Source organism: Balaenoptera musculus, chromosome 5 (assembly GCF_009873245.2).
Source record: "Balaenoptera musculus isolate JJ_BM4_2016_0621 chromosome 5, mBalMus1.pri.v3, whole genome shotgun sequence".
In the NCBI taxonomy this organism is placed as follows: domain Eukaryota; kingdom Metazoa; phylum Chordata; class Mammalia; order Artiodactyla; family Balaenopteridae; genus Balaenoptera; species Balaenoptera musculus.
The window spans coordinates 112429736-112455198 of NC_045789.1; the positions used below are offsets into that span (position 1 = coordinate 112429736).

At 36.0% G+C, this 25463-nt stretch overlaps 1 protein-coding gene and 1 long non-coding RNA gene across 2 annotated transcripts in view; one reads left to right on the forward strand and one right to left on the reverse strand.

The window, feature by feature from the left end:
• The window catches only part of FAM241A (family with sequence similarity 241 member A), a 39636-nt gene extending 33340 nt beyond the window's left edge, over positions 1 to 6296 (forward strand). The window contains exon 2 of the mRNA XM_036852186.1: positions 898 to 6296. Coding sequence (XP_036708081.1) covers positions 898 to 1143 — 246 coding nt within the window. The 3' untranslated portion in view covers positions 1144 to 6296. The remainder of the gene's footprint in view (positions 1 to 897) is intronic.
• Positions 1 to 25463, reverse strand: part of LOC118895271 — a 58721-nt gene that overhangs the window by 8162 nt on the left and 25096 nt on the right. Inside the window, exon 2 of the long non-coding RNA XR_005019921.1 lies at positions 15686 to 15725. This is a non-coding gene — a long non-coding RNA (uncharacterized LOC118895271). The remainder of the gene's footprint in view (positions 1 to 15685; positions 15726 to 25463) is intronic.

Consider the following 25463-nt stretch of genomic DNA (forward strand, 5'->3'; position numbering starts at 1 on the left):
TGAAAGATCACAGCCGTAATAGCTGAGGATGGCTCAATAGTAGCAGCAAGCCCTGCTCCAGTCAGCTGAGGCTGGGTTCCTTAAAGTCTTAGTGTCAAAGGAATGGACTAAAAAAAAGGCTTATTTACCAGGACAGAGCAATCCAGAGCCTGCCTCAAAACAGGAGATTGGTAGAAAAAGGTTGTTCTGAAATCACGGTCATTGATAAGAGAAATACAAACATGATTTTTCATTTAAGAAGTTGTCTTGGGCTTCCCTGGTGGCACAGCAGTTGAGAATCTGTCTGCCAATGCAGGGGACACGGGTTCGAGCCCTGGTCTGGGAAGATCCCACATGCCGCGGAGCAACTAGGCCCGTGAGCCACAACTACTGAGCCTGCACGTCTGGAGCCTGTGCTCCGCAACAAGAGAGGCCGTGACAGTGAGAGGCCCGCGCACCGCAATAAAGAGTGGCCCCCGCTTGCCGCAACTAGAGAAAGCCCTCGCACAGAAACAAAGACCCAACACAGCCAAAAATAAATATAAATAAATAAATTTTTAAAAAAGAAGTTGTCTTTGTGCAATTCCAGGCAACTAGAAAATGAATGGAAATGAATCAGCTACTTCCTTCATCTTGTAAATCAGTGTTCTAGTAGTTGAGTGTCCAGTCAATGCTGAGTCCACACAAATCAATAAATCAGTGCTTTTCATATTCTTGAAAGGTGGGCACAGACACAGTTGTTTTTTATGACAATCAAAAGGAACATTCCCAAGTGTTATTGAATGATTATCAGAAGTATGCCCAGTACATACTTTGGAAGATAAAGAAGAACTATGAGATAGTCATTATTCTTAAAGACCTTCACCTATTTCTCATTTTATGTTTATGTTTTGTTTTGTCTTGTTCTGTTTTTTTAAGGATATTGAAGAATCACAAAACGCCACTGGCGAGCCTGTTGGAGATGACTACAAAAAGATGGGAACACTTTTTGGTGAACTGAACAAAAGCCTCATCGACATGGGCTTCACAAGGATGTATTTTGGAGAACAAATTGTAGAACCAGTAATAGTCATTTTCTTTTGGCTTATGCTGTGGTTCCTTGGCCTACCAGCCCTTGGACTAGTTGCTATTCTTTGCCTTGTCATTATTTATGTGCAACAGTAAAATATGGCCGAATGAACTACTGACATTTGGCAGCCATATATGTAATTAGTGAAGTTATGTATTTCACCGCATAAAGGCTGAACATTTTGCCTTGTTTCAAATTGTGTGCTGTTTTGTAATTAAATTTATAAGTTGATGTTGTTATAAAATTAAACTCAACTCGATTATAACAGGGTTGAATATATATTTTGTAGCTTATTCATAACTCTTAACTACTGTGATCTGTGCCCACTTTTAAACACTCCTATTCCCATGCCAAATCTTGAATAACACCAAAAAGTGAGCAGGGGATGTTCCCCTGTTCACTCTTCTAAATGTTCTAAAACATTTTAGAAGAAAAAGGATTTTCTTTTTGTAATTGGAGAACTGATCCCCACCTACCCCCACCAAATAAACCCATATTATCTGGGAAATAATTTGAATTTCCATTGTCCCTGCTTAGCCCAAACCAATGTAAATGATAACTTCTATATACTACCTTAATATTTTGATGAAAATCAGTAAAGCTAGCACATTTTCTAAAGATTGAAAAGAAATATATTTATTATTGCTGGGGAAACTTCCCAAGTTAAATGTAACTTTTTTATAATGTAATACTTGGGCTTCGAATCACTTCAGTATGTCATTTGAAGTTTTAGACAGTTTTGGTGCTAATTACTTTTTGTGAATTTTTAAAGTCTCATAAGCCAGGTTCATAGTTGGCTGTACCCCATGGTAATGGATATTTTCTTGTATCTAACCAGTTGTGTATTTTTTTCCTAGAGAGACATTTTCAGTGTATTTTTTTCAGAAATTTATATTTTATAGTTCTTTTATAGCAATTATTCTAAGATTTAAAAAATCTATTTCCTATCTTGACATGGATATTTTTCCCCCCAAATTGATTTGTATTATGGCTGAAATTCTTTACTATTCCTTTTTAAAAAAAAAAAAAATCATCTCATTTTCTTTGATACCTGTATTAGAAAGTACAGTATTACAGTATAAAAACAAATGCTTAAATTTGGAACTCAGCAGCCAATTGTATAATATTCCTCTAAGGCTAAAGCCAAAACAGTAATTGGCCAGGCATGTTATTAATGTGTCTTAATTCAGCACTTTGGGGTTTTATATTGAAATAAGCATTTCTTTCAATATACTTAGAAAATGAAAATGGCTTACTGATATTTTGGATTTTGTTAGAGAATCTAAAATCTTTACACTTTCATCTGAAAGACTTTCTATGTAGACAAAGGATAGGTAGTTAAGATAATTATCTAGAAATTTAAGTTAAATAGAGGAAAAATGGAACAATGGAGCATTTTTATCTTTGGCAGGGCAATAACTAAAGTGTGTAATGTGTTTACTATTCTACTTTATAAAGTTTTTATCCAATCCTAGTTTTAAAATTTATTCTATAAGTTCTCAGTGTCTTCCATTCCAAAGCAGAAAAATGATGAAAATGTTCAATTTAGATTTCTAAAATTAGATCATCCTGAACCAACAATACCAGTCAGAGGGCACTAAAAAGTATTGTGCATTTGTATAAATACAGAACTTTTAAAGTTTGACTTAAAAAAAAGACTTTGTACTATATCATTGTGTTTTTATTGGATTTGTAATATTTTTATAGAATATTTTATAGAACCTGGCATAAGTGCGAGTTATTTGAAAAGGTGTCTTTATTTGTGTCCAGTAGAACTGAGAGGTTTTTAATAGAAGTCATGAGATTTTGTATATCTGCATTTAATATTAAAAAGTGTATTCTTTTCTAATACTACTAAGAATTTTAATTTCCTTTTGGAATGTAAAAAGATATAGTATGCATAATAAAAGCTCTGGTTCCACCAGTGCCTAATATTGAAAATATTTTAAAAGTAAGTTTTAATTGTAATTATTTAGTATACTGTCAAATACTATGCATCTGCACACTGCTGTTAATAGAGTATATATTAAATTCTATAAAGAAATGAGATATTTTGCTGCTATTCTTTTTGCATATATTATTAGAGCAGTATACCATCAAATTATTTGCTTTTATAGGGAGAAAACAAACTTTGCTCATTTGATGGAAATAAAATATTTTCCCTTATGAAATATAATAGAATGCAAATTATACTGATATCTTGAAATGAAAAGAAATTGGTCATTTCTTTGCTTCATGATATAAGGCAGGGGTCCCCAACCCATGGGCCACAGACCGGTACAGTCGGGGGCCTGTTAGGAGCAGCAGGAGGTGAGCAGCGGGCGAGTGAGCAAAGCTTCCTCTGCCGCGACGCACTACTTACTGCCTGACCCATCGCTCCCATTACCGCCTGAACCATTACCGCCTGAACCATTGCTGCCCGCCTCACTCTGTCCGTGGAAGAATTGGCTTCCACAAAACTGGCCTCTGGCGCCAGAAAGGTTGGGGACCACTGGTATAAGGAATTTGTTCAAAAATAGTTCTCAGGGACTTCCCTGGTGGTCCAGTGGTTAAGACTCCATGCTTCCACTGCAGGGGGCCCAGGTTCGATCCCACATGCCGCGCAGTGCGGCCAAAAAAAAGTGCAGGGGAGGAGAAAAAATGATTCTCAATCATTTCCATCTCAGATACGAGCCAGTTTTAGAAACCAGTACTGCTATGAATAAAGAGATAGAAGTTACAGGGCTGCATTACTAGATTATTAGTGTATATATCACTCATACCACCAGCCCTCAATTCAAAGGAAAACGGTCAAGACCTACAAGTAAACTGACTATAGATGAATAAATCAATTTTCATTCAGGGAAAAACTCTGTTTTGTAGAATTCAGTTGTCTCATATGTTAAGCTGTCATATACAAGGTATTCTTCCATTCCTAGGCACCAGTCAGATCATTCTTGGTCCAGTAGTGTGCTGGAGCCAGCTTGCACTGGCTTGCAAGAGCCAACTGCATACATTTTATCCCTACTCTGCCTTTAGTGACATCAAGTTGGTAGCTTGTCATTGAGTATGGGGGCAGTATTTACACTATAAAAATTGGCAAACACAACAAATCAGGGCTCTTTTTTCCTGGCAAGCCAGTTGTTAAACATATATCAGCACATCACTGCTCAGCCACTCTAGAGGCCACGTTTCCATTTCTACTCCTACAAATACAAAGGAAGCATATTAAGGGAAATCCCCATGGACCCATTCAAAACTGTATTTGAATCTTTTCCATGTGGGAACTATGGACCATGGTGTCTTCTGACCAACATATATCTCTGTTTAATCACGTTTTGATCAGAGAAAATCTCTCCGGGCTATCACTAATCTGCAAATCCATTAAAGACTATCCAGATGATCAGGAAATAAGAAACAGTTACAGAACTGATGGAGGGCAAATTACAACATAAGTAAAGGTCTGTTGTAAAGTATTAACCTCAAAATAATCAAAGCTAGGTATTGAGCAATAAAGGACTGTTTGTTTGGTTTGTGATTATTTTGAGTTATTTTATAAAAGTTTATTGATTTCACTTTATTTTAAATGTTTTCATTGCAAATTAATGGCTTTACAAGGTCAAAGAAGAGAAAAAAATCAAATAAGACTTTCATACCTATTAGGACTTCTAGTACTGGACTTGACCAAGGAGAATATAAACTAATGTACAAATTATGGCTTCAGGATTATTGCTGGACTTAGTGTATTTTGTAAGTCCTATTTCTCTGCCCAACCCTTAATTTCTGGTGTTTTGACTGTTCTCTCATCACTCTACACCTTGCCCTGGGTAATATCACCACTCCCATGGTCTCAGTTACCATTTCATACTAACAGCTCTCCAGTCTACATCTCCAGTTCAGAGAGTTCCATACAGAATATAAGATTCATACATTCAGTTGCTTGCCCAACACTTGTACTGGCTTATCGCTTAGTACCCCAAATTTAATATGTCCAAAAAGGAACTCAGCATCCTTCTCCCAAACTTTTTCTTCTTCCTATGTTTCCAGTCTCAGCAGATGACAAAATCCCCTCCTACACTGCCCACATTGTAACCAGTCACCAAGCCCTGCTCTTTTACTTCCTAAAAATATCTTTAATCTTTCCACTTCTCTCCATTCCCAGTATCACTTAGTCCATACCACCATCCATAGATTGCTATCTCAGAATCCTCATTGGTCTCCTGCCTTCGTTTTTCCACTTTATAATCAGAATAATCTTTCTAAAATGTGACTCTAATCTCCTTGGCCTAAATCTCTTCAATGCCTTCCTGTTACCATTATGATAAAATCCTTACTCCTTAATATGTTTTACAAGGTCCTTCATGAACTGGTTCTTACATACCTCACCTCTCTATACTTCCACTTTTTCTTTCCAAGATTCACTATACTGATTTTGTTTTCAGTTGAGTGATGTGTTTCTGCCTTCCATGACTCTGTGCATACTTAACCTTCTTTCTTTAACTCCTCCCTAGCAAACTGACCAACGTATCCACAACTGTAACGCCTCAATTTAGACATCGCGTCCCTGGGGAAAACTTCTCTGACTCTTTTAGATCCAGTTTTGGTACTTCTCGTGCTTTCAGAGAACCCTGTATTTCCCCTATCAGCATTTATCATGCTATTGATATATTGTAAAAGCTTATGGTCAGCTTCTTCCATTAAACAACAGGCCTCACACCGCAGAAAACATGTCTCTCGTGTTCATGGCTGCACTGCCTAACAGTGCCTGGCATACAGTATGTGCTCAAAATCTTTGTCAAATGAATAAATCAGCTTCATTTATTCATGCTCTCCCCAGAGTGCATTAACAGAAGATCTAGAGTTGGTTATACTTTAGAGTTTTTTGACTCCAAAAATGTACTTATTGTGCATAGAGTGATTGATGTATATGTTATCATTTATAAAGTTTATTCACTTTTGATGGAAGAATATTGCTGTTATTTGCATACATATACAGTATTGCTACTATATGCTTGCCTTTTTTAGGAGAAAATGTATTTTCACTGCTGTGCCTGGTGGAATCACTGTTTCTCCAAAATGCATAGGGTCACTCATGTTACCTGAATTTCATATTTTTCCAGTATTTTTCAGTAGACCTTTATTTACTAAACTTTAATTTTCTAAAAATCTCAGAATTGTGAGCAGGAATCCTCAAGTATGTAAGCTTGGTATTTTGGGCTCCAGAATAAATACTTTGTTATTCTTTCTAATAAATAATACTCTTTCACAACCCTGCATTCTGAGTCTCCCTTCTGACTCCTTATATTGTGTTCTACTTGTCAGTTAATTGCTGCCACATCAAGTTTGGAAATTGTCACCTGAGAGTGAAAACAGCTTGTTTATTTTCCTCATCCATATTGCTGGAGCAGAAAGCCAAGGCCTGATGTATGTATGGCTTCCCAGGCAATAGAGTAGTGGGAAAATCTAGATCAATAACAACCAAATTGTATTTCTTCTTTCTGTTGACTACTGTGTAAATTAGAATTATTGAATGAGCTTAGCAGGAGCCTGCTAAGATTCAGAACTTGGTCATTCGTATGCTTATTAAATTTGAATTGTTATCTTTTCAGCAGCTAAAGTTTTTTGGGTTTTTTTTTTGAGGAGGGGGGCCGAGTTCAAAGGTGGGACCATAGCATAGTTTTAACAGGTACCATCTTGGACTTTTTTTTTTTTTTTTGAATTTTATATATTTTTTTATATAGCAGGTTCTTATTAGTCATCTATTTTATACACATCAGCAGCTAAAGTTTTATCATTTAACCTCTCATCAAGTTAATCAGTTGGAAATTTCTTTGCTAGTTTTCCAAAGCACCATAGAATATAGTGACTTTTACCACAAGACCATGGACCTTTTTTGTTATGGGTTTACCCTTGTATTACAAGAGGCTAGCTGATGGTATATTTTTTAATGTGAGATTTTTTTTAAAGGGAAGAATGAAAATACTTATTTATACCATAGTTGCTTTAAGACAAAATCTTAAGAATTATTTTTGTGGGGCTAGGGGAGTGGGATATGTAAAAGCTCAATATTTGAGAATATGTGCCATCTACTGAATGCCCTTCTCTGGTCTGTCATGAGAGCTTGTTATATATTTTCCTGGTTTTACATATGTAATATAAAAAATATTCATGTCTATTATTTAATGTATTTTCAGCTTTTTAAAAGGCACAAGAGTATATGTGTAAATGTAACATACAAATAAAGATTAAGAAGAAACAATTACAAAAGGAAAACACACTCCTTAGATGTTGGTTTGGAAAGATTAATCTACAGAAATTAATCTTGCACAAAACCATAATGATGATTTTTCATATAAGGTGAAACATTGTTTAATTGTTGGATCAGTGGCCTTCAAAGGTTTTAGTTTGTTTTGCTTTAAGTGAAATCTTACATAAATATCCAATATATATAAATGATAAAAGCAGAGCTGCTTTAATTGATTTTGCTGTAGGTCCCAGTTCCCTGGGAGGCAGACGCCCGGAAGACGTTAGCATGCGGGAAATTTATTAGGGAGTGCTCTGGGATCAACACCTGTGAAGGAAGTAAAAGAAGCAGGATTGGGCAGTTCAATACAGTCACAGCAAGGCCTCAGTGACTCTACCGGGTGCTCCCAAACAGGGATGGCCCTTAGGGACTGACCTATAGTTGGGACAAGGGAGCCCTCTTCAGCCAAAGGTAACCACCAGAGAGGACTGACAGCTAGGGGTTGTCATCTAGCAGCATTCCAGCAGCCATCAGAGAAACTTTGGTTCTGAAGGAAGGATCTGAGCAGCACAACACAGCATCCACGTAGACTCTATTCTTTTCTCACCTCGTCTTCCATGATCCCTGAGTCGCTTCCAAAAACCTCACTCTTCAGAGTACAGTATGAAGATGACTAATTTAAGTAATAAACTCATTGGTCAAGATAGGTTAAAAAATTTAAAAATGGGTACCGCCTTTATTCTGTTGTGTTGCCTGCTTCTATTATGAGATTCAGGTCTCCAATTATGATAAAGTTTTAGTTGACTAAACACTATGCCCAGAGTTCGAAAAAGGCTTGAAGTTATTACAAACAGGTGAGCAAATGATTGACAGAAAGGCCCATTACTTAAAATCAGGAGTAGGAAATCTATGAAATTTTGTATATGTAAACTGCTTACGCCAAAATTTATGCTAATAAGTCCCTCAGATAGTGCCTACAAGACATCAGGACAAACCATCAGGGCGTGTCTTGGGAGCTGGATAGGTTCAAGCCTAGATGTAGGTAAGTGTTTTGTCCTTTCTGGCCCCTTTCCCAAGTTCCAAAGCAGTTTCAATCCTCAACCTTTTGGAACATGTTTAAAATAAAATTTTCAATGGCAGAGCAGAACTCACTTGTAAAGAAACCATATTCCCCTTGCCCCCAACACACTACTGCAACTGATTTATGACTTGGAGATTTGGCCCTAATCATGGCTTTTCTATTTATTTTTAGCACGAAAGTCTCAGCAGCTGAATTTGGTAATTCAGTAGGCACTTGAACTTTCTCCAGTCTTGGCCCAGAATATTTTGGGGGCCCCTAAGAGTAATTTTACTTACTATTTTTATCCCTGGAATTTTAGGAGTGAGCAAGATCAAGCAAGACAGTGGCCCCAAGCCAGTTACATACTAAAACTATAGCATTGTTTAGGCATGATTTCCCCCTTTGGTTATAGAAAAATTTTATAAAAACATACAGACTTTCAGATAAAGAGATCTCTTTATGTTAGACATGAATTTAAGACTTGGTTCTGCATTTACTAACTGCATAATTTGTATAAGTCATACCCACATCTCTTTAAACTCCAAGATTCTCACCTGTAAAATGGGGTAATTTTATGTAAGGCTGAATAAATTTATCGCGTATCTTATTGTAGTGCCTTACACATAGCCAGCTTTCAATAAACGCTAGTCATTAAATATAAACATTCACACATAGGAGAGGACATTCTTCGTTATCCATGGATACATTCAGAGCCATAAAAGATGAGTATTTTATTGTTGCCAAAAGATAGATAAATACAAGGGAATTCTATTACAATGCTATGGTTCACAATTCTTCATGATTGAAATCTTCTGTGATATGTCTTATTAATTTCAACTATTAGTGCTTCATGAATCAAAATGGTCATAAAAATAAGGAATCAAAAAAAAGAAATAAGGACTCAAGAGCCTAAAGACTTGAATAGAAATGAAATATGCTCTGTGCAACCACACCTTCCTTAACGAGATGTTGTTTTCTCTAACCACCTGCTTACCACAATACCATGCACTTTCTATTGCTCCTTTGCCTTAGTAAACTTAGGTGCAGAATCACACTCACCAATGCATACACAATTCTGCTGTGGATTTGCACAGTTTACAAAATGAAATCAATTCTGAAAATACTTTTCTAAGTTTTACTCCATTGCATAGGCCAAGAGTACTATGTTATGTTTATAGAATCGCAAACGGTATCTTGCTTTGATTCCAAAGTGAAATTTCAGAACTAATCTGTTGGTTTATATGTTATATTACGTTTTCAATGTGCACTAGAAATGTTATCACCAAGATATATATAATTAAACACTAGTACTCTCACATAAAAAATCCAGTACATACATGGATACATTCTGTACACAGGTAGGTAGTATAAGCCAGTAAAGATTATTAATATATAGTGTTTAAAAGAGTTTTATTAATTTGTTCATGAAGCCTTATCTTTTTAGTCTGTAAAAACATGCTAAAAGCATATTAGGATCTTAATTTCTATTGTAGTAAATCTTCAATTACATTGTTCCACCCTGGGTTTCTCTTTCATACTTCCTTTTCTTTTAAGTATTCTCCCTACCTGAAAAGTGAAAGTTCCTCAAATCAGATGTTTATGGATATGAATGTTTTATAATAAACTATGGCATATCTTTAGTGCCATCTCCTAGGGCATTTCAAAACTGGTTCTCCCACATTTTCCTTAACTGTCAGTTTATGCTTTCAGATATTTTTATAAGATGCTCAGATAGAGCTAATGTTGGCAAAATAGAGCTCTCCTCAGGCATTTCTTTCTTTTTCAACTTGTAAGAAACATTTCTTGAGAGCTCCATGCCTAGCTACCTAATCATCACAATCTCCTTCCTCTGTAATGGAAAGATACTGTGCTTTTCCTTCCCCTGCCATATCACTGACACTCAAGTCGATGACACAGGCTTTTTTCCACCAGCCTGACTTGCAAAAGACCTAGGCTAACAAAGAAGACATTATTTTTGTAATGCAGAAAGGTTTAGACACAAAAAGGCCTGAACTTCCATGCCTGTTTTAAATTGCAGGTGCTTTACTGATATCATTTACTAGTGCTAGGTGCTGCTGCTTCATCTCTGCCAAAGCAAGTAAGACAAACTGCTGTGAAAACTACCTCTTTACTAGGTGAGTCACTTCTCTCCATCAATGCCTAGCGGAAGTGGTCACATCAGGAAAAAATGATCCTAGTGAATCCTCAAAGTATTTCTAAACTACGTACTTCATCTCTTCATCACCATGTAGTCAAAGAGCAAGGTTGTTGCTCCACCTGCCCGACTCTTCTATTTCCTCTAATGTTGACCGAGCTTCCAGTTCTATGCAGGGCTTTGTGCCTAATAGAACCATGTTTTTAATACAATCTAATCTTCAGAGGAGGCCTAGAGAATGGACAATAATTTTTTTTCATAGATTTGGCACATATAATCATAGCAAGACTGAAAGGAAACTTGCTGCAAGACACCATCTGTTGCCAACTTTTTTCTTTACGGAACAAGGAACATCAGTATGAACTCATGTTTAGCCTAATATAGATACAGATAAATAAAGACAGAAATAAGTATAGATATGAGTATATGCAGTGGCTTAGTATTGAAAGAGTTCAGGACATGCCACCCCAAAATATACCACTTTGGTACATTGATTATTTTGAGCCGAAAGCACTTGAAAAGCAGCAAATGCAGAGGAGGCTTTCTCTGAACTCCCCTTATCTGACTAAAGACAGATGCTCTAAAAGGAACTCAGTCATAAATCCCCTTGACATGAGTTTCATCAACCAGGGAACGCTGACACCTATCACAGGAGAGGAGACTAGTGGACACCACAGCCAGAAACACTTTGTCACAAACCATCATACCTCCCATCTCCCATTCTTCTAAAAGCCCATTCAACTTTCCTAAAAATCAGTTCCTAAATTGCCTACATCCCCAATCCCCTTCCCCTATTAAGATGGTATATAAGTTCTCAAATATCACCGATTGGCAGGGTGAGGGTTAATTCATTTTTTTTCCCCTGTGATGCTCCCATGAATGAAATATTAAAATTTAATGAATTTGTATACCTTATCTCCTATTAATCTGCCTGTTGTCAGTTTATTTCAAAGACACAGCTATCCAATCCAGGAAGATAGAGGGAAAGTCTTTGCTCCCCTGCAGCATACATTCATATATTTCCAAACTGAGAGCACCTAGAAGTAAAAACACCACAGTGGTAATCAGTACACCAGCACCCAGACCTTTGTTTCTAATACCATTCTCTAATAAAAGGAACCCAGGCTTCCTGGAGAAATAGCCGATTCTAGACTGGGCAGGGAATATACAAGATGAGCCTGGGATATCTTACAGTGCCAGAAAGTAAGGGCTAAAATCAGTCAGTCTCTCTCTTTCTCTGTCTGTCTATCTCTCTGTCTCTGTCTCTGTGTGTCTCTCTCTATGTTTCTCTCTGTCTCTTTCTGTCTCTGTCTCTCTCTCTCTCAAACACACACACACACACACACACACACACACACACACACACACAGAAGGGGTATAAGAGCCAATTGAAAGAGTTCCCAATGACCAAAGCTGGAAAAATTTGAGCAAGAAAATATAGGAAGTAGTATTGTATTGTAACACAAAGTATAATATAAATACCCATGAGTTCATCCTGATATAAATAAATTAATGTGGGAGAATAGACAAATCTCCTGTACAGAAGAATTCAGAATAATTAATATAGATACTGCCCCCTCAAGAAGGTGGAACATAACTCCTCACCCCTTAAGTATGGGCTTTTACTTTCCAAAGATTACTGTATGAAAGGGAGATGGGGAAGTAACTTTATAGTCGAGAAGCCTGACTACCTCAGCCATGTTATCAAGCTCAGTATCATCAGTGGTAAGTCATGTTAACAGCATGTACCCTTGATGGGATATGATAAGAATGTTATTTTACATCTGTGATCTTCCTCTCAAGAAACCGTATCTCCATGCTAACCATGGGGGAAAACATCTGACAAATCCTGATTGAGTATCATTCTACAAAATATCTGACTGGTACTCTTCAAAACTGTCAAGGTCATCAAGAACAAGGAAATTCTGAGTAACTGTTCCAGACAAGTGGAGGCTAAGGAGACATGACTGTTGAATGTAATGTGGTATCCTGGAAAGGATTCTGGAACAGAAAAAGGACATTAGGTAAAACTAAGGAATTCTGAATAATATATGGACTTCAGTTAATAATAATGTATCAATATTGGTTCATCAGTTGTGACAAATGTACAATACTATAAGTATAAATGTAAATGTAAGATGTTAATAGGAGAAACTGGATGCTTGGATAGATAGGAACACTATGTACAATCTTTGCAACTTTTCCACAAATCTAAAACTATTCTAGAATTAAAAGTTTATTTTTAAAAAAGTAATTTAATGAATTCCACCTAAACCCTTAGTCATGTCAGTAACTGTGTATTATCCCCTTTACTGTAAATGTAATTTGTGTTATCAGACAACATGAGTTTCTGATGATTTCTTTTCATCCTCTTTATATATTATTTTATAACAGCAATATGAAATTCACATTAATTCACTCTTCTTTGAAAAATCATTGACCTATAACTTTCCATGTGAGCATTTGATTAATGTTTAATAAATTTCCAGGGGAAGGGGAAAGAATAGGAATCTAAATGTTCTGATACAAAGAAATTAGCTCATACCCAAGAGAGCCTTTGGGTTTGACATATACTCCTATACTTGTAGATGTTCTTTCTGGGTGTGGGGTGTGCCTCCAGAATGCCCTGGAAGTGGACACACTGTGAATGCAACAGAGAGTCTGCTGGCTCAGAGGTCCTGAAGAGCCTCACCACTGTTGAATGTTCTGACCTGCTCAGGACACACCAAACTGGAACGCCGTCTCCTTCCCCCCACCAACCCCCAAAGGAAAGTCTTAATCTCAGAGCTTACCCAGAAGAGAGTTCCTAGGCTGGAAATATCTTAAAAAGTCTTTCCAGGGCAGCCTCCAAGGTTCATATCGATATGCCCCTGTGGCCTTAAGGACCCTGGAGAGGAAGCATGCAAGGATGGGTCCTGCAGCCTGGCAACTTCCTTTTGCACTCATATCTGCATGTCACTAAGAGGCCTTCTCAGGGGAGAATAACAGGTGCTGGGTACTCTCTAATGGGTAAGGCTTTACAAGGTTTGATAACTGCTTCTGACAGCAACACCTGTTTTCTTCTCATTAAGCAATCTTGTGCTTTCTCAGCGTTTGAAACTATTTCTGCCTGAGTATCTTCAGTATATTCCCTATCATTTTTTGAAGGTCAGCGATTCTAACTACCCAATGGTGATTATGGAGACTATCTGTACATTGAACAGGTGACATAACAGAGAAAAAGGAATTTCACTTGCAATCTATTCTTCACTTCTGCCCTCGAAGAAGCAGGCTGTGCTCTGGTTTTCCTGTTTGTAAATGTCAATTTAATCTAACTCTCAAAGGGGTAAAACATTATCAGATAAGGTTTAAAAAACATCTTGACTTTGGTTAAATATTAAATTTAAATTATTGGGTTACAGTTATATATATATTTATTATGAATATTTATTATACTTATTTAATTTTTATATACATTTTCCAGAAGACATAGTAAGGTGTTAACAGTGGTGGACATGTTTTTATTTAATCATTTTTGCTTAATTTATTTTCCACAATGCAGTCCATGTACACTAGTAGCAAAAGGCTATTGTTTTTAATCTATGCTAATTTATGCATTCAGTACATTAAATTTCTCTACCTTCTATCTGCTCCCTGCCTGGCAGAAAAGTGACTTTTTTAAAGGATAATCTATTTAATGAAATAGAAAAGCTGCAAAAATACATACTAAGAATGTTAATAAACTGAGTTTTTATTCATAAATAAAATGCTTCTCGAAGTTTTCCATGAGGTATTGGCCTTCAAGATGGAAATTTCCAAACTGTTTTCACTTGCTACTATAAAAATTGCATGAGTGGTCAGGCCTGAACACAGATGGGGAAACTTGGTGATGCCTAGATGACAAAAAGGATAATAAGGCCCATATCCTGAGCTGTTTTCTTTACACTGCACCTGGTCTATGGGAGCCCAAAGTGCTCCACAGCTGATGTCATAATTGGTTGTTGGGAAAATGAGTTTAATGTCACAGAAAGGTCAATCGTAACACTGAAAACCATTTGAACTAACTTCTCATCACTGTACTTTGAACGTAATTTTTATACAGTTACTTTGTTCAACTGTTTGCATACCCAGGACAAATAATGAAAGTTTAAATTCTGGAATCCCTGAAAACATTTTTCAGGAAGTTCCTTACCTCTGCTGCTCTTCCACTCCCATCATAACAGAATGCTAGGAAGAGGGGAATAATTCCAAACAAGGCCAAGACAAGTTCCTTTTGAAGCTCACTTGGACCATCTGCTGGAGCAGTCCTGTTCTCTCCCTCAAGTTGGCAAAAATGCCTATTTTAATCTAACTAATCAAATAAACAGCAAGTCCAAAATTCTTATTTCTTAAATCTTAATTCTTCCCTTATACATAATCAAAGTGCCTTGCAGACCTGCTCAACCAGGCTTTGCCACATTCTGGATAGTCTGGGAGTTAGGTAGTACCTGAAACTAAATAATACGGTCCAGCTCTCAAGTGATTTGCTCAAGTCTAAGGATAAGTGTCTATCTCCCAAACATTATGACTGCTTTCCTCATTTCCTTTCATGTAAAATTGTACAGAACTTATTTAAATATTGCAAAAGTAAAAAAAAAAAAAAAGTTCAGTGACAGATTTTTAGAAGATTTTCTTACTTTCTTCAATATTTTCTCAAAACAATGGGCAAAGTAAAAATTTCTCACCTATATGTTATCCAGACATTTGCAGGGAAGAGAACCCTTTGGAAAAGCAGTCTGAGCCTTCACTTGACATTTGCTTTCTGTACTGAGATTTTGGGGGTTTGTTTCATTTTGGTCTTTTGGAAAAATTTTGGAGGTCTGCTTTTTCTGTTGAATCACTCAATCTGCAAACACTTATTAAACACCTACAATCTGCAAAGCAATGCAGGCACTACATGCTATAAGAAATTCAAATTATATAGCCTGGTATTAACTGTTACAGAGTTTATAATCTAGCTGGAAGAAATCAGAAATAAATGTGAAAATTTTAATAGCAACAAGAGATTAAAATAGGTTATAGATCCAATTCTGTGGTTGAATATGATAAAGTTAGAATACTATTATATGGGAGAGTGACATCAGCAAAATCGTGGCATAGGAATTTCTAGTGCTTGCCCCTGCCAAAAAAAAAAAAAATACACATCAAATTGAACAATTATCCATGCATGAAAATATTTACCTTCACAGAGCCAAGGATTCCAGGCAAGGGATTACAGCACCTGGGTAAAGCATAGAAATAAGAAAAGATGCAGTGAGGAAGATAGGAAAGATAGATTCACATTATCCCCATCACTCCTCCCCCAAGCCCAGGCCCCCAAACATGGAGAGAGGACCCTCCCCGTGGAAGGAGAGTGAAGGGAGCAGCCGCCTTCACCTCGGACCCCAGCACCAGGATGACTCCCACGGCCCTAGGTGGCTCCCTGTGGGCTTCTGCGAAACCAGGCCCCGGGCTCACCCCAATGCCTACTGGCTCCAGCAGCCCCAGGTGACTCCTGAGGCCCCAGGCAGCTCTTGCAGCACCGGGATCCCAGCTCACCCCTGTGCAGGACAGCTCCCAAGCCCCAGGCTCCAAGTCAGCCCCCCCTCCTCCCCTGCAAACCCAGGTTCCCAACCAGGCCCAGGGCCAGGCCAATTACCACAGATGCAGGCTTTCAACCTACCCCAGCACCAGGCTGGCTCTCTCGGCCCCAGGCCCCCAGCCCTCTCCAGCACCAAGCTAGACTCTGCAGACCTAGGCTCCAGATTATCTCCCTCCACTAGGAATTGCTCCTTTGCCTCCTTGGAGACACTAACCTTAGTTCCTTCCCCTAATGTTAGAAATTATAGTTTTAGCTGCTCTCCTATGCACTTCTGGAAGCAAGAACCACTGCTTTCCTTGCTTGGACTGGAGATGCAGAACTCCTACATGTGGGTGTAGGTGAGCCCGGAATCACTCATATACAGAGAGCTGCATAAGTCAGGATAGAGCATGGACTCTAGAACAAAACAGACCTGGCTCTAAATCTCAGCTTCCCTACCTCCTAATTTCTGATCTCTCAATTTTCTCATCTGTACCTTGTTAAGATGTTCTGACAGCTAGGGATAATGAGTCTGGCTTCTTATAAATACCCAACAGCACAGTTATTATTTTCTCAGTCCTTGACTTACCTGCTTAGGTCTCTATTAACAGAATTCGACTAGATGTGATGTTTGCTAGGTCCTTACAGCTCAGTAGGACCCAGTCTTGATTCCCTATCTACCAGTCCTGAACTGAGTCTGTCAGGGAGACAGATTAAGGGCAAATCCTTCCACTTCAGAGTCACAGGTAGACAGAAACCCAATGGGCAGTATTACTGAGCTACATGCTACTGAGGTAACAAAGGTAGGCAAAGAAATTATGATGAACTGGAATTTGTCTTCAGTGTTTGTCTGCCAGCCCCCTTCTTTAATTTCGTCTTTTGTTTCGCTTTGCCAGTAGTCATCCTGTCTCTCCCCTGGGATCTTTCTTTTTCACTCTATCAATTTTTTTGAACTAAAATCATGGCCTTACAGGTTGAGAGGGACACTGAATACTAAGTCCATCTGTGTTATTTTAGAAGTGAGAAAACTATGGCTCAGATTAGTAATTTGCCCAAGTGAACCCAGCTTCTTTGTTCCAGACCTAGGATAACCACCCAGGTCTCAAGGCTTCTGGTCACATGCTCATTCCATGCCTCCCTGCTGTCTTCATATTACAACTGAAGTAAAATCACCAAAGAAAAAAGTCTACAATTCAATGGTATGCTTTGGGAGTTCATTTAATTTTTTTTATTTCTTAATATACATAATAAAGATCAAGGATTCATTAAGTATGAGTGTCTTTATGCATTTTAATTAAGAGGATATTTTGTTAATAAGACAAGACAACCAATATGAAAGTTTTTAAATTGCAGTGAGTATGTAAATAATGTGGGAGTTTCTTAAGTCCAGAAAGTGAATATCTAGTAATTTACTCAAAAAATTACATTTTCTCCGACACCATCACAGATGATCAGATATTACAGAACTAAACTACAGGTAAGGGAAATGGTACCGTGAGAAAATTAATTTTATGTCTAAAATCCCTCCTCTTATGAAAGGAAGGATGAAATAGTCAATGGTGGAAGGAAGGAAGAATAAAAGAAAGAGTAGTATAAAATGCTTATTTCAGAAAAGGTTTAACTCTGCTTCAGGAAGATTTCACAGCAAAGTATCAGCAACAAATTCCAGAAAGCCAAATTTATTATCAATTCAAAACCAGAAACATTCCCAGCTTCTCTGTATATTTGTAAGATACATGATACTGAGAGTGAAATAGTTAAACCTTATGCCCCTAGGAAGTATTAATAGTATTTCATAGTCAGGATAAAGATGCCCATGCTTCTGCCCAATGGAGAAATCCATTATTGGCTAAGGCTCAACCAAGAAATTACTTTTTCTGCCAAAAGGAGCAGAATTTAAAATGCCTTCTCCAATCCCTATACAGGTATAAATTAGAGCACTCAGAGCAAGTTTAAGGGAACTATGAAAGGTAAAACTTTTCTTTGTGTAACTACTAGAGATATTTTACAGAGCATATTGTAGAAGTATACTTTCTTAGGAATACCATTTATAAAAACTCAATACTTCAGGTGAATATGGAACATACACAAAGAGACTGGTAATTCTGCAAAATAATAGGCAAAGAATAGGATCAACAGAAGTGGAACAAACAAAAAGAAAAAGAAACCACATTAGACCAGAAAAGGGACCCATTGTCTTAAACCATCCATGATTTACAATTTTCACCGATAAATACTATAAAGAGGACTTTAAAACACGTGTGTGTGTGTGTGTGTGTGTGTGTGTGTGTGTGTGTGTGTGTGTCTGTACGTGTAACATCTCTGGAAGATTATACCAGACACTGGTAATAGACGTTGCTTCTGAGTAGGGAAACTGGGGCACAGGGGAGAGAGAGACTTAACATTTCACTGTGTTCCATGTGAATGTATTAACTAGTTTTTTAAAAAGTAAATAATCCTAAATGCATATATATAATATCCAAAAGGATTCATACCAGCATGTTAATAGTGGTTATCTCTGAAAAATAGAGACTGATTGTTTTTCTTTTCTCTTTTGTATTTTATAGTTGTCAAATTTTCTACAATGAGTGTGTATTAATCTTATAATCACAAAAATATGTACCATTAAATATCTTTAAAAACATAGAATAGTGAGTAACCAATGAATCAAAATAAATAAAATTAATAATATCAACATTATTACTGTATAGTATTAGTAGTTGTTGCATATAATTTCACTTAAATCAACAGTATAGAAAACTAAATACAGTTGTCATTAAACAGTATTCACTTTCAACGAACTTCTTTTTTCTTCATTAATTTCACATCTTAAGGAACTCATCAGGTACAGATACCTGAACTAAGTGGTGCATACCCTGGTCCATTTGGGTACCTACCCTGGACACTTGGGTACCTAGGAAGTACAAAACTGGATAAGCAGCACTCCTAACATGCTCTACCATGGCTAACTTCCACATATCACGTGCTCAAGGCTGGCCCTAGAGAAGCAGATGCAGCTGATATAAGAGTAATGTAAAAATTATAATTTCATACATAAAATATCTTTAAAACTTTTATACCTATATCTGTTAATGTCTTGGATAAATAGGTGACATGAGAAAGTTTTTTAAATTTTTCATTATATTTCACCAAAGAAAGTATACAAATGGCCAATAAGTACCTGAAATGATACTCAACATCATTAGTCATTAGGAAATAAAAATGAAAATCACAAGATACTAATACACATTCACAAGGATGGCTATAATCAGTAACAGATAATAACACATGTGCAAGGATGTGGAGAAATTTGAACACTCATAGATTGCTGATGGGAATTTTAAATTGTGTAGCTGCTTTGGAAAACAGTTTGGTAGTTCCTCAAAAATTTAAACATAGAATTTCCATATGACCCAGAAGTTCCACTTCTACATATATGCCCAAGAGAAATAAAAACACACATCCACACAAAAACCTGTACACAAATGTTCAAAGCAGTATTATTCATAATAACCAAGAAGTGGAAACAACATAAATGCCCATCAGCTGATGAATAACTAAACAAAATGTTGTATATCCACCCATACAATGGAATGTCATTCAGCCATAAAAAAGAATGAAGTACTAACACATGTTACAACATGGATGAACCTTGAAAACATTATGCTTAAGTTAAAGAAGCCAAAAACAGAAGACCATATGTTGTATGATAACATAGATATGAGATGTTCAAAGATAGAAAATAGATCAGTGGTTGCCAGGGGCTGAGAGGAAGCGAAAATGAGGAGTGACTGCTAATGGACACAGAGTTTCTTTTGGGGTGATGAAAGTGCTCTGGAATTAGATAGCGGTGATGATTGCACTGTCTTGTGAATATGCTAGAAACTACTGAATTGTACATTTTAAAGTGGTGAATTTTATGGTATGTGAATTATATCTCAATGATTTTTTAAAATTTCATTATGAGCTGTATGCCCAAGGTCAGGGTATCAACCTGGTCAAGTTGATTGACCCACGGGCATAAGGATCATGTGGACTGATTCTTTGGGAGACAATGGTGTTACTGTTACTTATTAAATAGAATATTAAAACTAATGCAATACAGACCATATTTAAAATCTCTTCAGGGATATGCTAGTTCTTAAATTTTACTTTGGAACTTATTACCAAAAGAAAAGTAATATGACACACAAACAAGAGCAAATATGCTTTTTCACAGACTTTCATTATAATAGCATAGGGGTTCTGGTTATTTTTAGAGTTCTTAATCACCAATGACAGTGAAAATTGATAACAATGTGGCCTCAAATATTAATTTGACTCATTACAGCAAGTGTTTGGCAGTATACACGAATATGGCCATAGCCTGACTTCTAATATTCATCAATACATCTTGTATATTTTACACACAGATTATGCAGAATCTGCATTTTAATTACTGTAAACTAAACATTATTATGATTTTTTAATTAGAATCCTTTTTAATGTTGAGAGTATACTGCAGTTATTAAATTTCTATGTATTACTGACATATTTAAATGAAAACATCTAAATTCTCTTGTTTTTTCTCCTGAATTATTTGGTTAATATTTTGTTAATATAATATTGTAAGAGGACAATAAAATTAATGAATAACAGTTCTCCACCCCTCATTTCCCTCTTCCTTCCCTACACACATGAAGTACTCACAGTTTTATTTAAAAGTGTTAGTGCCAATTAAAATGTTTTTACTTAGCATTTCATTAGGGAATTCTTTATGCCAATAAAGTTGATTTTACCTTATAATATTGAATTAGTTATCTACTGCTACATAACAAATTACCCCAAATCATAGTGATTAAAAACAAAAACATTGGGCTTCCCTTGAGGCACAGTGGTTAAGAATCCGCCTGCCAATGCAGGTGACATGGGTTTGAGCCCTGGTCCAGGAAGATCCCACATGCCGCGGAGCAACTAAGCCCGTGTGCCACAACTACTGAGCCCACGCACCTAGAGCCCGTGCTCTGCAACAAGAGAAGCCACCGCAATGAGAAGCCCGCGCACCGCAATGAAGAGTAGCCCCCGCTCGCCACAACTAGAGAAAGCCCTCATGCAGCAACGAAGACCCAACACAGCCAAAAATAAAATAAAATAAAAAAATTTTTTAATTAAAAAAAAATTTATTATCTCACTGTTTTCATGGGTCTGGAGTTTCAGAGCTGGGTGGTCTGGCTCAGGAGTTCTCATGAGGTTGCTGGAGCTTCAGCTGAAGGCTTGACTGGGACTACAGAATCCATTTCTACGCCAGTTCTGCTACATGGCTGTTGGCAGGAGGCCTCAGTTCCTCACTGTACATAGAGCTGTTTGGTATATTCCCCCAAAGCCAGTGACCCAAGAGAGAAAGCATGGAGGGAGCCATGATGCTTCTTATGATATAGTTTTAGAAGTCACACCCATCATAATATCCACCGTATTTTATCATTAGAAGTGCATCTCTAAGTCCAGCCCACTCTTAGAAATTAGGTTCCACTTTTAGAAGAGAAGAATGGCAAAGAATTTGTAGACATATTTTTAAATCTCCACAAATCCCGTTGAAATCAATCAGCATGAGTATATAGTTAATGCATTATATATAAATCTCATGTTGTACTAATTTGGCTCCAAATTTCACTTGACTAATTTTGGAAGTTCTTTTTTTTTTTTTAATTAATTTATTTTTTTTTTCAGTAGATTTGAAAGATTTCTTTATTTCAAATCAAGAGATCTAATAAGAGAATCACTTGTCAACAGGCATTCTGTGCATCTTATCACATGCAAATTTTATAGACTAATATTGCTGACCATAATCACTTTATGGAAATGTTTTGCTAATAGAAATAAAGACTAAATATATTTAACTATGTCATAGAATATATTTCAGAGTAGGCTTAGAATCTGTTTTTTGTTTTTTGTTTTTTTTACACACACACACTGTATTTTATTTTTACAAGAGATAAATAAACTGACACCAAGCATTGTAAATGGATGACCACAACAAAAGCAACAATGATTGCAATTACCAAACACGAAACACACTCATACTATGTCACAATATTGACATTCAGTCCAGTAATCTTCCACTGTAACAGCTCCTTTACTTTGCAGTGAAAATTGATTTGTAAATTTTTTGCCTCTGAGTCCTTATGGGACTTTTTTTTTTATTCAAACAGAAAGTCACAAAAATTATAACCATCCTCATCAGTTCACTCAGTCCCATGTAATTAATTCTTTTTTTCATCTTGATCTTTTGTTAGCACTTTTATGAATTCATCAGTTTTCCATTAGAGTTCTGAAAATGTTTATTCATTCAGTTCAGTAGTATAGGCAGTTACCAGAAACCTGTACTTGTCAGAGTCTTTTCCATGTATTCCTTGAAGATGAAACCCTTTTATAGGAACATTTTTGCAAAAGCATCAGAGTACACCCAGAACTGTCTGTAAATGACAAAAGACTTAAAAATGACCACGGTTAAAGATTTGATGAAAGTTCATAATAATGCAATTGACAAGGAAATTTAGTTTTTTCTGAGATATACATTTTAAAGTAAAGGAAGTTCTATATTAGGATTCTAATTCTTTTGTTTGAAATTTTTTTTCTCTATTTCAAACAAAAGAATTAAAAAAAAAAAAAGTCAAGATTTAACAATAAAAGCAATGTGACAGAGACTATTAATTCTCATAAAATATACATGTGTTTCTGTATATGTCATAGCCTTCCCTACGGTTAGATTGGGGCCATACATCAAGTTCTAGCCAATAAATTGTAAACAGAAGTGATGAATGTCATATTCAAGCCGAGACAGTTAAAAGCTGAGTCGCCTTTTCAAGCCCTCTTTTCTCTCCCAAAGCAACTTTGAATAGTGCATGTTCCAGTTCTATAAGAAGACATCCCAATCATTATTGTTCTATAAGAAGACATCTCAATCATTATTGAACTATGTTGTGAATGAAAAGTAAACATTTATTTTGTTAGGCCACTAAAGTGTGAGGATTAATTTGTTAGCTAGCATAGCATAACAGAGCATAAAGTGACTAATTCATACTGCTAATACTTGAGTTAAATATTTAAAAGTACAATTTTTTATGTCCTAAACAAATGTTTTTATCCTTTTTAGAAATTAAGATATTTCCTTTCAAGAACAAATAAAAGCAACTGACACTAGAATATTTAAATCCAGTCAATGGAGCATCATACTGTATCCCAGTTAATTATTACCTAATGGGTAGAATCAAAGAAAAATAGCCTCGAGAACAAAGAAGCTATGAGGAAAAATTAATGGCGGCAATTTAATCTCAGAAAAACCCAGACATTAAGAGAAATAGTAAAAGACGTTCATGACTTTATGTGAAATTCACTCTAAACTGATATTTCTTAAAGCTAAATCCAAGGCTTAAAAAATAATTCATGGAAGAAACAAGAAAAAGAAACAGTTAAATTTGCACATTCCTAATCTTTGGAGGCTAAAATCTGAGATAAATAATGTTTTACACATGGCAAGACTTAGGGTTATGTACATACTAACTAATCGAAAATTAAATTCCTAAATCCAATCATTATTGTTTAGAAATCTTATCACATGTGTCTTTTGGTGTGGAAGATAGTTGAATAGGGAGGTGAAGAGGATGATGTTGACAAAAGAACAAGTGAAAAAATGGGAATTAAAAAAACTAACAACAAAGGAAAATCAGGAAAGACTGGTAAATCATTGGAAGGGAGAGGGAGCAAGATTATTTTACTTTATTTTATTTACACTAGGTCCTTGTTGATTATCTATTTTAAATATTGCAGTGTGTACATGTCAATCCCAAACTCCCACCCTATTATTTTAAATAAAGAAAAAATGAGTACTGATGATGAATTCAATCCCATTCAAAAAGAAAAAAGGCCCAGTGAATTGTTATTTTATTTTTTGCCTGCAGGTGGCAGCTCTAGTTAAATATTAACAGAGATATTCCCGAGTATTTCTGTACTATCCACACGTAGGTAATCCTGAGAATTAAACCTAGGCTTTCACTTTAAAAGGAAAAAAAAAAAAGAAGCCAAAATTGTATTTCTGTTACTTCTTAATACAGTACTAAAATGGGAATTTTTCAAAATTTTTCATGGTTTTTGTCACTTTGCTAAATAGCATATTTTTATTACAATTTCAATTGCTTGCTGTAGTACATACAGAAATATGGCTGATTTTTGTATTTTGACCTTATGTCCTGAAATTCTGCTAAATTCACTTATTGACATTAGTATTTTTCTGTAGATTCATTGGGATTTTTAATCTACAGGTTCATGTCATCTTTGAATAAAGACAAGGAATGCCTATGGCCAATATGCATATATATTATTTCTCTCTCTCTCTCTCTCTCTCTCTCTCCATCTTTGTCTATTTCACTGTCTAGGACTTCCAGTTTAATAGAAATGGTGAAAGCCAACATCCTTGCCTGGTTCTTGATCTTAGCAAAAAAGTATTCATTCACTCTTTCACCATAAAGTGTGATTATAGCTGTAGGTATTTTATAGAGTTCCTTTATCAAGTTGAGAAAGTTCTCTTCTTTTCCTAGTTTGCTGAAAATTTTTATAATGCATGGATGTTAAATTTGGTGAAATACTTTTTGTTGTTGTTGCTGGAGTAATGGCTTAAGTATTGATTTTCTGCTTTTAACTTTATTTTTAATTTTTTTTCACAAACACACACTGTATTTTATTTTTACAAGAGATAAATAGACTGACCCCAAGCATTGTAAATGGATGACCACAACAAAAGCAACAATGATTGCAATTACCAAACACGAAACACACTCATACTATGTCATAATATTGACATTCAGTCCAGTAATCCTCCACTGTAACAGCTCCTTTACTTTGCAGTGAAAATTGATTTGTATATTTTTTGCCTCTGAGTCCTTGCGGGATTTTTTTTTTAATTCAAACAGAAAGTCACAAAAATTATAATCATCCTCATCAGTTCACTCAGTCCCATGTAATTAATTCTTTTTTTCATCTTGATCTTTTGTTAGCACTTTTATGAATTCATCAGTTTTCCATTAGAGTTCTGAAAATGTTTATTCATTCAGTTCAGTAGTATAGTCAGTTACCAGAAACCTGTACTTGTCAGAGTCTTTTCCGTGTATTCCTTGAAGATGAAACCCTTTTATAGGAACATTTTTGCAAAAGCATCAGAGTACACCCAGAACTGTCTGTAAATGACAAAAGACTTAAAAATGACCACGGTTAAAGATTTGATGAAAGTTCATAATAATGAAATTGACAAGGAAATTTAGTCATTTCTGAGACATACATTTTAAAGTAATAACTAGAATTATGCCTTATAACATTATACCAGAACATATAAGATTTTTAGAAATTTCATGTAATGTCTGAAACATT